Here is a 16,538-nt window from a genome sequence, read left to right on the forward strand (position 1 = left end):
GTATTCAGTGTAATTGTAACATTTAACAAGTTTACACCAGTTATACGCCTGTATTCAGTGTAATTGTAACATTTAACAAGTTTACACCAGTTATGCGCCTGTATTCAGTGTAATTGTAACATTTAACAAGTTTACACCAGTTATACGCCTGTAGTCAGCTACACAGGGAACATCAGACTATTGATTTACAATTACGTCTGGTTAACAATAAAGTATAATTAACTAATAGTCTAGACCATTACCAGCTAATCAACTATTTAGCCTGTCACCCGAGGTTCCACAATACTTGGCCGATAACTACTGAATTGTATTGTTGTCGGAACACAATGGTGATGCAATCATCATCTTAACAATACTGTCAATCAAAAAAATAAAAAAATATCCGAAAAATATGAAATATAACTGTTTCAATTCAACTAAATGTCGGTCAATATGACCAAGCTGAGTAGAAACAGACGAATACATTTTACGAAAGGAAGATCGACCGTACTGTCAACAACCTGACAGACTATTAACCTGTCAGTCGAGGTACCATAAAAACATATCTGATATTTACTGAATTTCCCTTTTGTCGAAACAGCTTAAATGACGTTAACGGGGCGAAAACATTGTAGATATAGGCGTTCATGTTTAACGAAAGGCCGATCGACCTTACTGTCATAAGTACAAGCTGACAGGCTATTCAATCTGTCACTCAAGGTGTCTGATAATTACTGAATTTCACTGTTGTCGAAACATCACTAAACAATATGAACCGTATACTGTTGAACATTTTGTTTTTAAATTAATCATTTATTATTGAACCGACTAACATTACATTCCATATTTTACATTCTTAATACCTTACAGAAACATGTTACAGTTTTTGATGATATATACTGTTGAGTTAAACATACGATACAATTACATTATATCATATTAAACTTATTGTTACACGGTACATTCCGTACATTTAACAGTAATTCACTGAATTAACGAGGGTAATGGCAACTTGTTCACCCGTTGTCAGTATAATGTGACCGGGAAGAATGTTGAGATGTGTGCCTTGGGCATGGTGTTTCAGTGATATAGCACTGTAAAGTCGGCATCAGATTCGCGCTATTACAAGGAGGCAAATAAACCAACATACCCCGGAGTGTCTCCGGTACACATATACAAATGCAAGTATACACAACACACTTGGAGGTGCGTCCTTAAATGATATGAGCTGTAGATAGGACATTAAACAAAATAAAACCAAACCGTGTTGATGGGCCGTTTAGAATTCAACAATTACATTGCTAATACGAAAACGTCGTTGTGTCCCGTCCTGTTTTCGGGACAGAACTAATTGCCCCCCGCGACAGTCTTCAGGCCAGTTATACAAAAGTGGTACGCCTTCATTCAGTTACACACGACACGTGTTATACTATTGACAACCAATGACGTCTGGTAAACAATAATTTCAATTTACCGATAGTCAAGATAATTAAAAGCTGACCGATTATTTAACATGTCAGTCAATGCTTCAAAAATACTTGTATGCTAATTACTGAATTTATTGTTGTCGAAATTTTAGTATTTGCAATGCAACTGAATAACGGTCAACGTGACATGATGTAGGCGTTCATGTTTTACGAATTGAAGACTAGCCTTTTTGTCATAATTAGAAGTTGACCGACTATTTAATCTGTTACTCAAGGTTTCACAAATACATGAATTTCATTGTTGTCGAAACAGCACTTAAGATTATTAACCTTATGCAGTTGAACATATTTTGAATTAAATATTCAATATGGAACGAACGAATATGATTCACCTTTATATTCTGTATTTTACTTCCTTAATACCAGACACCATCTTCGATTCTCCGTGGACTACGCTCACTGTCAGTCTGCACCCCTGGAATATGTCATAGGGAAATTGAAGGCTAAATCTGCGCCGTCTTGTTGATGAGACAAGAAGGCTTGTTCGATACTTTGATGTACATCAAAGAATCTCGCGGTCACGTAACGGTCCACATTGATAGGCTTTGACGTCAAGTGTCTCTCCTTCGTAATCTTCGTAACCAACCAAACAGCTATCGTCGTGCATTCCGTTTCCATTTGACATATTCCAGGGGTGTAAAGAGCGTAAGTGAGCCTGTCCCCTGTAGTATTGGGGATAAACAGTTTCCGGTATTTGCAAAATATTTCAAAGTTTATATTTTTTTTGTATCGTTCTCTACCAAATACGGAAGGTATGTGAAGGCATGCTCCGCGCACTCGTGAATATATTCGTCCGCGCAATAAACTCGTGCTTTCTAATTCGTTAGAAAAACACAAGTGTGGTCTTGCATATGTAACACCTCATTGAAAGCTACTTTTGTCTTTTAAAAGCTAATATTGAAGATGGTGACGTTACTTTAATAAACAAAGTGTTGTGTCAAGCTTGTGATTATAAAAATCAACATATTTACCCGCATGGAATCTTAAGTTTAACTCGGTTTGGCGTTCTATTAACCCAAGGAGGAAAATAAGCTAACAAACCGGCTTCCTAGGACCAATGCATACAAACACACATACCTTACACACACGAAGGACCGTCCTTTGCTATTAGACGTTAAACAAAATAAAGCCATACCAGATATTAAGTGCTACCTCATCAAAATATGCAAAAGGAACCCAGCGTTACATTTCCACCTGGTCACAAACTGACAACGGGTTTGCTAGGGTAATCGATTTGGTATCTTCCATGTCCCATTCGGAAGAAAAAACCGCGGTTCTGCAGGAGGACCCCACATAGTCGCCTTATACGATACAGAATGGGATACAGCAGGTCCTTTAAAAGCGAACATCGCAGAAATCCGAAATAGACCTGCTCGGCCCCTGCAGAATCTGCCAAAACTTCTACGAGGGGGTATACTTTCTCCTCCCGGCTACGTCTCCCTAGGCACCCGTTCTCATGTGACCCTTGTTTTTGTGTCTCCCTAGGCACCCGTTCTCAGATGACCCTTGTTGTTTTGTCTCCATATGCACCAGTTCTCAGGTGACCCCTGTCGTTGTGTCTCCCTAAGCACCCGTACTCATGTGACCCTTGTTGTTGTGTCTCCCTAGGCACCCGTTCTCAGATGACCCTTGTTAATTTGTCTCCATATGCACCCGTTCTCAGGTGACCCTTGTTGTTTTGTCTCCCTAGGCACCCGTTCTCAAATGACCCTTGTTGTTGTGTCTCCCTAGGCACCCGTTATCAGATGACCCTTGTTGTGTCTCCCTAAGCACCCGTTATCAGATGACCCTTATTGTGTCTCCCTAGGCACCCGTTATCAGATGACCCTTGTTGTGTCTCCCTAGGCACCCGTTATCAGCTGACCCTTGTTGTGTTTCCCTAGGCACCCGTTATCAGATGACCCTGGTTGTGTCTCCCTAGGCACCCGGTTTCATGTGACCCTTGCTGTTGTGTCTCCCTAGGCACCCGTTATCAGATGACCCTTGTTGTGTCTCCCTAGGCACCCGTTATCAGATGACCTTATTGTGTCTCCCTAGGCACCCGTTATCAGCTGACCCTTGTTGTTGCGAGGTCGTTCATTCCAAAACAAACATAACTGTTTCTGGCGGTTTGTCCCGGTAAGGGTATTCCCTAGGTATTCGTCCTCAGATGGTAAGAACTTTTTCGCCTAAAGACCTAAATTATTCAACTTACCATCTGAACGTTATATTTCATGTTGTTTTGTATAAAATGATCGGCACGCATCGTACCTTATCATCATGATACGCATGGGATAAATATTAGATTGGCAATAAAAGATCACAAAAAATTGATCTCTAGATAGGTAGCTTCATTAGTTGTCTTGCTTTAATTTTTAATAACCCCAAACCCGTGCCTGTTCGGGGAAAGAACAGTCCTACCGTGTCCTATTCTTGACACGAAGTGGCGACTTATGTACCTCTCCATCTGTAGAATCGGTTTCATCTGTGTCTTCTATAAAATCAAAAAAGGACATCGAAGATACAAAATTGATCGGCTTCCATGGCAACACGTGTCGCTTACGTCTGTGACTTTTACTCTCTACTTTTATACCGTGTCTCCCTGGACACCCGCCTTCATACAACTCTGAGTGTAACAAGGAAAATTAACAAATATACACAGAAATTGATAGCCCCCCACACAGAACAAACAAGTGCGTTACCCCTACCGAGCTGTTCGGGGACAGAACAGGCGTGCTGTGTCACACTACATGCGAAGCTCCGTGCAGAATCGGGGCCCCTCTCTGTAACCTTCTAAAGGGTCTTTTGAAAAACATAAGTTATCTGCTGCCCCCAGTGCAACGTTTCGGGATCTTTTTAATTTCGCTTCTAACAGAAAGCGTTTTTGATTTCTAGTGCCTTGCTCGTCAAGGGCTTACTTTTGCTTTTAGTGTTTACCGTTCCTTTTTGTTTGTTTGTTTGATTTTGTTTAACGTCCTATTAACAGCTAAGGTCATTTAAGGACGGCCTCCCCTGTGTGCAAGATGCATGCGTGTGGTGTATGTGTGTGTATTTTGGGAGGCTGCGATATGTGTTTACCGTTCCTATTAGCGGGGTGGGCAACGGGTTTTGTCTCCAAGTCAAACTACAAACCTCCTTAAACTGGTAAGCAAGTTGGAAATTACAAACACGCAGGTATACACAACACACATGGCGGCACCTTCCTAAATGACCTTAGCTGCCAAAAGAATGCTAGACAAAACAAAACCTACCGATGCAACTAGCCTGGTCGAGGGACAGGGGCCAGATGAAGAGGTAATGACCCATTCATGTATGTATGTGGGACAACAAAAAAGTACTTCGAACTCAAAATCGAGCAAACTATCAACAAAAGAAACGTTTAGACGGACACATTTAGAGTGGGGACAAGGAAAAATGAGACCAGGTGTTCCAGAAGGATGCGAGTCCTCATCGACTTCATCCGTCCTGTGAATCTTGATCAGATCACGGAACGTCATACCGAGAATGGAGATAGCGACAACAAGACACACTAGATGAACATAATAAAAACTTCAGATTCATATCATACAACGAAACAGCATATCGCGAGTAAGACGGTGATGGCGATGATAACTTGTCCATGGACTTCATCAACCCGCATCCTTGTAGCAATAGCTAAGGCCATAGGAAGACAGGATGCGAAGATGTAAAACCAAAAACAAACTAATTAAAAACGAAACCAGGAGATGTAAAAAGATCCATGTCGCCGGAACCAACTCTGAAACAACAAACTACCGTAACTTCCCGGTGATAAGTTAAATGTCTTTGTTTACGTTCATACCAACTTACCCCAAAGAAGCGACGCCATCACAAACAGCAGAACGGAGACATCCATCGGCGGGCTTTTGTCGATCCTTTCTGATAAGATGTTTTCAATGAAATGTTCAGTTGTCACCGTAGCAGGATCCTTTGTATCAATATAACAAACGTTCTATACACCGGAGATCAATACTATATTGATACCAGTAGGTAGTGCCGTTCATTATCTACGTCATCGGTCTAAATGGCTTGCCTTGTGTTCTTTCTGAACTTGATGACTCGGTAAATGATCATTCACAACGATTCTCTAAAATTACTCTACATTAATAGTTTATGGTGTCATTATCGCTGATTAAGTGTCGCTACCAGCTGAAAGCATAACACACGGTGAATGTTTACGTATATTTACATTCTTGATGTTTTTTCTGTATATGAATCTACCAACTGAAAACAACTGCCATTAGACTATGAATACACTATGAATACAACGATTCTCGTGCAACCAGTCAGCTGATTTCACACACAATGACCACTTCATATTACTACGCATAGTACCGTTTCTGAGAATAATTATCTCCCCTTCTCCGAGATAACGTAGTTGCGAGTAATAATAGTAAACATTACAAAAATCAAAAATGGTGCACCATTAAACTTTTATTATTTTTTAACTCATTTTTTTATATCATTGTCATCATTAAATACTGACTTCCGACTCGCTAAATCGTTCCGAATCGTAGGTAACCAACACTTGTCGTCTGCTAGACTGTTAGGCTTAAGCTAAGCGATGACGGACGGAGAGGGAAGCCCCCTAACAGATAGTCTCATCAAGACGTATGGTGTCTTTCACATACCAGATTTATTGGAATTTTCTTCCGATGATGAATTGGAGAAATAGTACCGGAAATAAGTGTACCCCCGACACAGGAACGTCCGATTTCACTGTTGACAATGCCGGAAGGAGAAACCCCGACCCCACGGGAAATCAACACTGTTAAGCAGAAGAGTAACCCCTCCCAGGGGTGTCCAATATATCCCCCTAGTGACAATGCCGAAAGGAGAAACCCCGACCCCACGGGAAATCAACACTGGTACGAAGATGAGTAACCCCTCCCAGGGGTGTTCTAACCCTAGTGACAGTGCCGGAAGGAGAAGTACCGACCCCACGGGAAACCAATACTGCTACGCAGATGAATAATTCGACCCAGGGGTGTCCTACCCCCTAGAGACAGTGCCAAAAAAAAAAAAAAAAAAAAAAAAAAACATTTCGAGTCGACTTGTGTTTCGAGTTTTAAGTTTTTTAACATATGTTTAAGAAATAATCAACATATGTGCGTGCATTATGGTGGAATATATAACGAGGGTGAGAAAAATAATTAACGACACTAGCGCCCATTATGTTGTTTGCTTGCAAAGCTGTGTCATTCAAATAGATCATAAATACCATACAAAAGCAGTTCAATGCTTAAATAGCATACAAGTTGTTATGTTGCATATCTTTGTGCCTGTCAAGCTGTTTGTTTGTAAAACCAAGCTTTATTAACTTTCATGCACTTTGTATTAAATTCTTTCACAACTAATTACCGGAAGTAATGTTCCGTGACTATATAATATTAACCGATTTCAATTCCCAACCTGATGTCGGTCAAAGTGTAATTTAGCATATCAGTTTGGTTTTATTTGTTTAGAATCCTGTTAACAGATGACGTCATTTAAGGACGAACATCAACGTGGATAATAAATGTGTGCAAGAGACAGGGTATGATGATGTAAATGCCGCCTTCCAAAAGGCACCCCGATTCCGACTTTTACAGTGTACATGTACCTCGCAAATAGCATGCCGAAAGGCACCCAGCACTTAATTCAACCCGATGGCATTTAAAACTTTAATTCCACAGCTCCATCACGATATACAATTATAACGTCACAATTCCGTCACGATATAACTTATAACGTCACAGCTCCGTCACGATATACCATTATAACCTCACAGCTCCGTCACAATATACCATTATAACGTCACAGCTCCGTCACGATATACCATTATAACGTCACGGCTCCGTCACGATATACCATTATGAGGTCACAGCTCCGTCACGATAAACCACTATAACGTCACAGGTCTGTGATTCCACAGCTACGTCACGATATACCATTATAACGTCACAGGTCCGTCACAATATACCATTATGACGTCACAGCTCCGTCACGATAAACCATTATGACGTCACAGCTCCGTCACGATACACGATTATAACGTCACAGGTATTCGATTCTACAGCTCCGTCACGATATATCATTATAACGTTACAGCTCTGTCACGATATACCATTATGACGTCACAGGTCTGTGATTTCATCGAGAAAATGAAGCAAAGAAATAATCGTTGTGTTGAGTCCTAACGGCATCAAGGCATCTAGTTACTGGTTCGATTTTTAGATACTTACTGAGTTTTTCACCTCTACATCCTTACGTATATAAAAAACTGTTTATCTGCTCTTGGAGAATAAATATATCTTATACAGAAGGACTAAGACAAGTCTATACATACCGGTCTTCGCTATTTACTCAGTTCCTATTACCCAATGGTCACTCATTTGGTGGTCATTGCTCGCTTTGAAGAGGTCCGCCAGACGGTCCGATCGTCTGTTTTTTTACCATAGGAAAGTTTAACTGCAATGCTTTTATAATAATGCCGCTTTATCACAATCTTGTTCGTAGGTCGTCTCAAAGCGGTTCACAAATAATTATCCGTGGTTATAGGGCCTTTGCAACCAGCCAACATACAGCCGGTGCTGCCATTTCGGCGCTCACAGCTAGCATTCAAAAATTCTAGCACTTCCCAACCATGTACTCATTTACAGCTGAGTAGACTGGAACAAGCGGAGTAAAGTATCTTGCTCAAAGATACAACACAGTGCCGTGCCTTGGCTCCAACCCTCAACCCTTCAGTCACGAGCCCGGCGTTCTACCGCTTGACTATCGTGCCTCCTTGTAGAGTATCGCTAGTTTGTTCGACATTTTTTCTATCAAAAAGATAACGATTTAAGATTTGCAGTTGATGTTCTGTTTTGATATTTAATATATTTAACTCCTTCGAATTGATATCTCGAAATATGGTGCATTCTATATTGACAAAAAGCACAGTGTTGTTTTTTCACAAGGACCACTTTCAGTTTTGATTTTCTGACAAAAATGCGATTGTGATTTTGGATATATACCAATGTTTCTAGGAGTGTTTAGTTTTGAACGCTGCTATTGGCGGTCCTGCAGAAACAAATCCGCCTCGTGTGTTCAGGCAGATGAAAAGTGGTTATACGTTAACTATTTGTTGAAAGGAACTTTAGTAATTTGTAACGTTTTTATTATACTGTATTGCTATGAATAATAATAATAATAATAAAATACAACCTTTGATATAGCGCCCTATCTAGCTAACATAAGCCACTCTAAAGCGCTTTACAGTACATAGATATACAATTTTATACAGTCAATACAATTAGCATATATATATTAATCAATACAATATTGAGGAATTCGCAGGAGCTGCCTTATCAGGCGCTAACTACTAGTCCTATGCCACCTGGCTAATATCTCCATATGTGTGTATGTCTGTGTGTGTGCTGGAGATGTATTGTGTTCTGTTTGTAGCGGGACCGTGCTTCCAACGATATCATTTATAGTGCCATCTCGCTTGAATGCTACAGCACAGATACCGCAACACCCACCCCAGATCATTTTATACTCCACCTGGGTTGCTGGAGTTGTGTGGGCAGGAGAAAAACACTTTCTCTTATATTCCATGCGTACGGCGACTTCGGAGATCGAAACCCAGCCGCCTGCTTGGAAGGCCGGAGTGTTAACCACTCGACCAATCCGCCCACAATCGCGTCGACTTTGCCCAATCTGAATAAAACCAGATACTTTATTCCACTCCAATACTCAAGTCAATGGCGTGATATTGATTCTGTTATAGTTTCTTGGGTATTCCCTTCATAGGACCCAACTGTGGCGGGGAGGACAATCCCATACGAACAAACCAGCTCAAAATTGATGATCTCATTTCAACCTTATTTCATCCGTGCAGCTCGGGGATTAAGAAAACAATTCACCTGTTGTAACCCACTACATGATCATGCAAGAAACGACTCATGTGGGAAACCCCCTCAAGAATTGAAGATTTGTGCAAGTGCCCCCTACTTGTCCAGCAGTAGCAACCAAAAACACTTCCTGTGTCGTCTGAGTTTCCGGACTTTTCTCGTTTTGGATCTATTCTTACAATTTCCGGACTTTCCGGATATTTCGGCCTCTGCTTTGCATATTAAAAACACATTAAAACTTTCTAGCAGGAAAACGAACAAGCAACCTCATGATGCATATTACCTATATTTTCTGTTACTGGCGAATGCTATAGGGTAATTATCAGTGATTTCAATGTAAAAGACAATAATAACTTGCAAACGATTCATCTATATGTGTGGTAATTCTTTCACGAGTGTAAACTATCGATTTGTTGTACAGATATTTTCCGCATTTACTTTCATTGTAATTGTCACATGGTTCGTTTGTGTATTTTAGTTTTCACTCTGTCTTATCGCAAGACAGCGACGGCATTAAATGATCGACAACACATACTCGTTGATTGTTAATGCACACTTCCAGCGTATTACCAAGAGACGATTTTGTCGTGAAAAGACCGTCACCAGAAGGCACAGAGGGCCATTTAGTATGTCCACTTCAAAACACATACACACAAATCCCTTTTTTTTTTTTTTTTTTTTCAAATATTGTTAATAGAACGTTAAACAAAATAAAACCAAATCGAACCCAATCCCACTATACATATATATTTTTATTTCCTCACTCAGTTATTCTATTTGGGATGCAATGTAGCCAACACTGCCAATGACGTCATAGAAGCAGGTATGAACAACGCCGACATTGTTCGAAAAGTTGGATTATCGAATATTTGATAGACGAGGCTACTTTGTGTAATCTATCATACGTCATCACTAAAAACATGGGTTTAATTTCTATTCATTAGACACATTGTGTTAACACTGTAATTTTTGTGGAAAAAGGAGGCAATCTCACAACTTTGTTAAATGCTTGTATTGTGTGCTATGGTGGTCTATAAACAACTTATGTTTACACAGGTCAATCAGTACAATACCCGATCTGTTACATCAATACCAGTAAAATGCTCCATGCAGACCTTGTTCATTATCATACAATGGGCAACGCCCAGCGCATTTGTGTCAATATCCTCTGTAGTGTTGGTACTGTCTGGGGCTTGAATTGTACACACAAAAGCTGGTGGGCAATATGTGATAGTAAATAGGACATCCAGAGCTGACACACACACAGTACTTCCTGTTCTACACCCTGTACGGCACGACATACGTCATAGTATATACCTCTTTAGCTTAAGTTTTTAATATGAGCAGTACAATCAAGTTATATATATTGAGAACCGATTAAATAGATGATTTGTGTCCTTGTGTTTAGGTATATGGAAATACCAATACCACAAGAGTGAGTGTCGTAAATCAAGTAGAATGAACTGTAGCAAATTAAAATTCTAGTTATCTTTTACGGGGCCATATAACTATTCGACATGTAAACTCAAATATTTAATTAAATGGATCCTATTTCATGTTTGTACTAATTAAATGGTCTGTATATTGTTATTGCAAACTTACGAAATAGACTATGGTTTATACTAAATGATTGATTTTGAAATGTATATTTACCTTTTGTTTTCATTTGATGAAATTATTGAGTTTGATATATATTTACCTTCTGTCATCGTTTGATGTTTGACAGTTTATAATGATCCATCACTGCTCTGATCCATTCCCTTGCTTTTATCATGCGGCACTTTTTTTTGTGAAATTATTTGTAATATCTAGAAATGATCATGCTTTTCATATTTAATATCAACCTTCTCGTACTCGCTTCGTATTAATATGTTTTCGTTCCAGCTGCATCATAAAATTCATTATAAACACATTAATCATTTTTTATTCATTTTATGTAAAACCTACCGAAAAAAGGAACTCATTAACCAAAGCCAGCATTTCGGAAAAAAAGAGATAATTCCATGTTTGATAGTAAACCCGACACAGCTAAGGTTATTTAAGGGCGTGCGTCCATGCGTGCCTGTGGGTATAAGTGCGGGAAGCATGGCATGTTGTATTTCCACCTTGCGATTGCGCAGATATGATGCTGACTTTATAGTGCTGTCTCACTGGAATACCATGCCGAATACCCCCAGCACAGCTTTCCAACCGGTCACATTATGCTGACATCAGATAAACCCAATGTTTCCTGTAATCCTAAATGCTTAACGTTATGCAGGAAATAACAACTCCCATTTTTTAGGACTTTGGTATGCTCTGGCCTTGTGACAGAACCCATTGCCTACCCCACTTAGGCGAACGTTCAACACGAAGGCCAAAAGGGAGGTATTGGCAAGCAAGGCGCGAGGAAACAAGCGGATGTCATGAAGTAGGAGGAACAAATTAAGATTATTAAAGGTGCATTGTGGGGGTTTTCAAATTCAACTTAGCAGAAGACAGTCCCATTAAACAGAGGGGCCCCACATCAATCACCTTTTATGACATGAAGTGGGGAACAGCAGGCCTATTACATCCCTGAACCTGCAGGGTACAGTAACACATAGAGAACTGATACATGGGCATACAAACTGGTTTGGTTTTATAAGCTTAATTGCATACTTAAGTCCTTAGAAATGGCAGTAATTACATCAACATATTCTGCCTCCAGCACAGATTCACACAAGCACGCATACATTACAAACATGGAGACACGTCATTATGTTGACATATGCTCTTCCCATTTTCCATTAACTCTATGAAGAGCCAGACTGCTGTTACATGACAGTAACTACAGGCTGACCTGATGGCGTAACGATACGGTTGCTATTGCCAATTTAACAAACAAAATGGCCGCATTGATACCCCACTTCGTTAAACAGGCAATCGAACATTTCATTTATAAAAAAATATACAGTAATATTTAAAGTACAATACAGAGAAAAAATATTTATGAAATTAGTTATATATTTTCTTTTTTTATTTAAATAAATAAACAAATAAATAGATAAAACAAAATAATTAAATATTGTAAAATGATGCATCTCACATCTGTCATCTGCTGTCATCTGCTAGAAACGACATGGCTTCCAGCGACTCTGAGGGCGATTTAGCAGGAATGCTAAATAACAGCATTCATCCAGTGACGAAGAATTGGCACTGAATATGGACACGGAGACCATCCAGACTACATCGGCGAGTTCAGTGCCAAACGAAACTCCAGACCTTACGGGCCGTTTTTGAAGAGCTGACCCCACCAAACTCCCCTCTCCCCTTCAAGCCCCTGGAGAAAGAAATCCAAAAACCTGCAACCACTACTGAGACTACTGGATCACCAGCAAAGCGATTTAAAGTCTGCACGGATAATGAGATAGAAACGCTGTTTCAATCTCGGCAAGCGCCATCAACAAAGAGAAACACTAGCTGGGCCTTGCGAATATTTCAAGGTAGGCCTACATGAGTTGAAGTTTGATATTAAAGTTGTCTTTTGATGATTTATTCACACCACGTAAACTTGGTATAACAACTTTTAAAAGAACACAAAGCTGTTAGACCTATTGAAACAAAGGGTTGTTTTTTATAATCACAAACAATCACATCGTTTCAATGTAACATAATGGAAAGATTCTTTTGACAACAAGGAATGGCAGTGTAAGTCTACGTTTTTTTATATACTATAATAGGCCTATCCACTTTTTAATTTTAGATTGGAACACAGAAATATAGCGGCAGGCCATGAGTATGGAGAAGGTTTCCCACTTAGAATTGGCAGCAGCCCTGAGCGAATTTTACGTTGAGGCGAGGCCAAAGTCCTCCGTCACTATGTCTGGTACACTTTATCGATGCATTTCGTGACGCGAGGTATGGAATTCCATCACCAGTTACGCACAAATTCGTTCCGGTTTGTAAATGATGAAAGTGGTGAATATGTCACACATAATTTTGAGACCCAACAGAAAAATTGGCAAGAGTGGTTAAATTCCAATTCCGAGAGTCACGCTTCAGAAAAAAAAGAATGTATGAAATTCCAACTGGAACGTCAACAGTTTGTCCGGTAAAAATGCTGAAACTTATGTTGGAGAAAACGGACAAAAATGCAACATACCTTTTTAATCAGTATCGGAAAAATGCAGTGTCCGCACCATCGTCCAACGAGATTTGGTTTACAGACAAAGCATTGTCAAAGCGAACCTTTTCAAATTTTCTTACCGAGATCTGTCGTGCTTCGTCTGTCGTCAAACGGTACACACCACATTGTGTCATGGCTATGGCGATACAATACCTAAATGATGAAGGATTCCAGGCTAGGCACATAATGTTCATGAGCTCAAACCAATCGGAAAGTTCATTACGATCCTATAATTGCAATGTTTCGACAGCACAAAAATTTTTTTTCACTAAGCACATCGTTGTCAGCGATTACAATTCCCGTTTCAAGATCCCCACAGCCCGTTTCGTCACAAACAGTGGTACGTGTTCCGTCTTCGCCCATTTTTATGAAAGAAAATCCTCTGTCCTTGGATACACTAGCACAGAACACGAATATTTATGTCCAAACAAATACAGCTACACCTAGTTTCTTTGCAAGTTCGTCTTTCTTCGGGTGCATATTTAACTTCAAGGAGGGGGGTAACCCACACAGTTTCTGAATGCCCGAAATGAACTTGTCGATGTCACGGGACCGCGTCACTGATATGTGCGTTTGCGCGTATCTGGAACTTTCATATTGTTTGTTTTTGCTGAATAATTAATTGTTTGTGAAAAGAGCTTTTGCAAGTAATATTTACAATTGTAGTAAATAAACAAATTAAAGAATTATATTTTTAAGTCATATTTTTGTTGTTTCATTGCTGAATTCGCAAGAACTATATTTTTCGAACTTGGACTTGGCTGTTCTTTCAAACGTTGTAGTGATGGCGTCGTGATGTATAAGCGGGAAGTTTGAATCCATTTATTGATAAAAAGTAATATAAAGAACAAGGGAAATTATGTAAAATGTAAATTTAAAAATTGAACGTCTGACGGACGTCATGATTATTTATATGTCACCCAGATTGCATTCATAAAGGCTGTAACTACAATCTGACAGACGTTCAATCCTTAAATGTTTCAGTTTGCATGCTTTTGGTGAATTTGTTTGCTCCGATCACCTACAGGAGGGTATGGAAGAGATCAAAATCCTCGGCCTGTAAAATATGTGCGCATGGCTGAGGCATTGCCAGTTATATTATCTCAACAAACAGGTGCTGTCACATCCTCGATACCCCAGGGGTTACGCCTGCTTGCGCTCTCTGCACCCCTGAACTATGTCATAGCAAATATGAAGGCTCAGTGTGTGCCACATTGTGGATTAAACAAGAAGAAGAGTTTGGTCCTTTGATATATACATCAGAAGAATCTCGCGGTCGCGTAACGGTAAAAATTGACTGACTTTGAAGTCGGGTGTCGCTCCTCTGTAGTCGTCAAAGGACAAGTATCAGCCTAGCGTTTGGCCAGGTGTTATAACCTGAAACAAAGCAAACACATGTCTTCGTTCCTTCGATTTTTCTTTATTCCAGGGTTACAGACACCGAAAGTGAGCGTAACCCCGGGAGTATCGAAGTGGATGACGTCTCGTTCACCTTGCTTGTCGCGTTATGTGTGTGCTATTCTGTCTTTAAGTCGCAACTGGGCTATCGTAGTGTCGCGTTTTGTGTGTTATTGTGTCTTTTACTCACTGCTGGGCTACCGTAGAGTCTTTTTTATGTGAATTATTGTGCCTTTTACTCACTGCTGGGCTACCGTTGTGTCGTATTTTGTGTGTATTATTGTGTCTTTTATTCGCTAATGGGCCTCCGTAGTGTCCTGTTTTGTTATTGCACTTTTTATTCGCTGCTGGGCCTCCGTAGTGTCGTGTTTTGTGTGTATTATTTTGTCTTTTGCTCACTACTGGGCCTCCGTAGTGTCGTGTTTTTTAAGTATTATTGTGTCTTTTAGTCGCTGCTAGGCAACCGTAGTGTCGCGTTCTGTGTGTATTATTGTGTCTTTTAGTCGCAAATGGGCCTCCGTAGTGTCCTGTTTTGTGTGTATTATTGTGTCCTTTAGTCGCTGCTGGGCCTCCGTAGTGTCGTGTTTTGTGTGTATTATTGTGTCTTTTAGTCGCTGCTAGGCAACCGTAGTGTCGCGTTCTGTGTGTATTATTGTGTCTTTTAGTCGCTGCGTGGCCTCCGTAGTGTCGTGTTTTGTGTGTATTATTGTGTCTTTTAGGCGCTGCTAGGCAACCGTAGTGTCGCGTTCTGTGTGTATTATTGTGTCTTTTAGTCGCTGCTGGGCCTCCGTAGTGTTGCGTTTTGTGTGTATTATTGTGTCTTCTAGTCGCTGCTGGGCTACCGTAGTGTCGTGTTTTGTGTGTATTATTGTGTCTTTTAGTCGCTGCTAGGCAACCGTAGTGTCGCGTTTTGTTTAAGTTCTGTGTCCCTTTGTGTCGCGGCGGGGCCACCTTAGTGTCGTCATTTGTGTTAGGTCGGCGTACCGTTATGTCGCGGCGGGGCCACAGTAGTGTCTTGTTTTGTGTGTATTATTGTGTCTTTTAGTCGCTGCTAGGCGACCGTAGTGTCGCGTTTTGTTTAAGTTCTGTGTACTTTTGTGTCGCGGCGGGGCCACCTTAGTGTCTTGTTCTGTGTGTGTTATTGTGACTTTAATTCGGTGCTGGGCCACTGCAGTGTCGTGTTTTGTGAAAGTTCTGTATAGTTTTGTGTCGCAGCGGGGCCACCTGAGCGGAGGCTGATATGACAGCGAGTACGTATCAGGAACGTTGAATTGGAGTAGTGTTGATCACAGGTTGCGATCAGTTATCATTTCATTATCTTTTTCTGATATTAAATTTCATCTCTCTTTGATCCTCTTGGAAACCCTTTGCTGTTATGTTGATGATTTATCGTGTAGGAGAGGAGCGCTTGAACTTTTTATGATTGAATGCGCTGATATCAAAAGCGTTATATAATATCGTCTACGACAATCAATCGATAATTTTAATAAAATCTGAAAACCCAATTCACTGTTGATGTAGTTTTACATATGTATACCTGTTTCAGTTTAATATATTCACTGTTGATGTAGTTTTACATGTTTATACATGTTTCAGATAAATACATTGCCTGTTGATGTAGTTTTACATATGTATACCTGTTTCAGTTTAATA

General features: G+C 40.1%; 1 protein-coding gene across 1 annotated transcript in view; it reads right to left on the reverse strand.

Annotated features, from left to right (window-relative positions):
• Positions 1-5,342, reverse strand: part of LOC110464209 (flocculation protein FLO11-like) — a gene marked incomplete at its 3' end in the record, with an annotated part of 49,481 nt that extends 44,139 nt beyond the window's left edge. Inside the window, exon 1 of the mRNA XM_021519307.1 lies at positions 5,274-5,342. Coding sequence (XP_021374982.1) covers positions 5,274-5,319 — 46 coding nt within the window. The remainder of the gene's footprint in view (positions 1-5,273) is intronic.
• Positions 5,343-16,538: the final 11,196 nt, after the last annotated feature.

Source organism: Mizuhopecten yessoensis, unplaced genomic scaffold (genome assembly GCF_002113885.1).
Source record: "Mizuhopecten yessoensis strain PY_sf001 unplaced genomic scaffold, ASM211388v2 scaffold10973, whole genome shotgun sequence".
NCBI classification, from domain to species: Eukaryota; Metazoa; Mollusca; class Bivalvia; order Pectinida; family Pectinidae; genus Mizuhopecten; species Mizuhopecten yessoensis.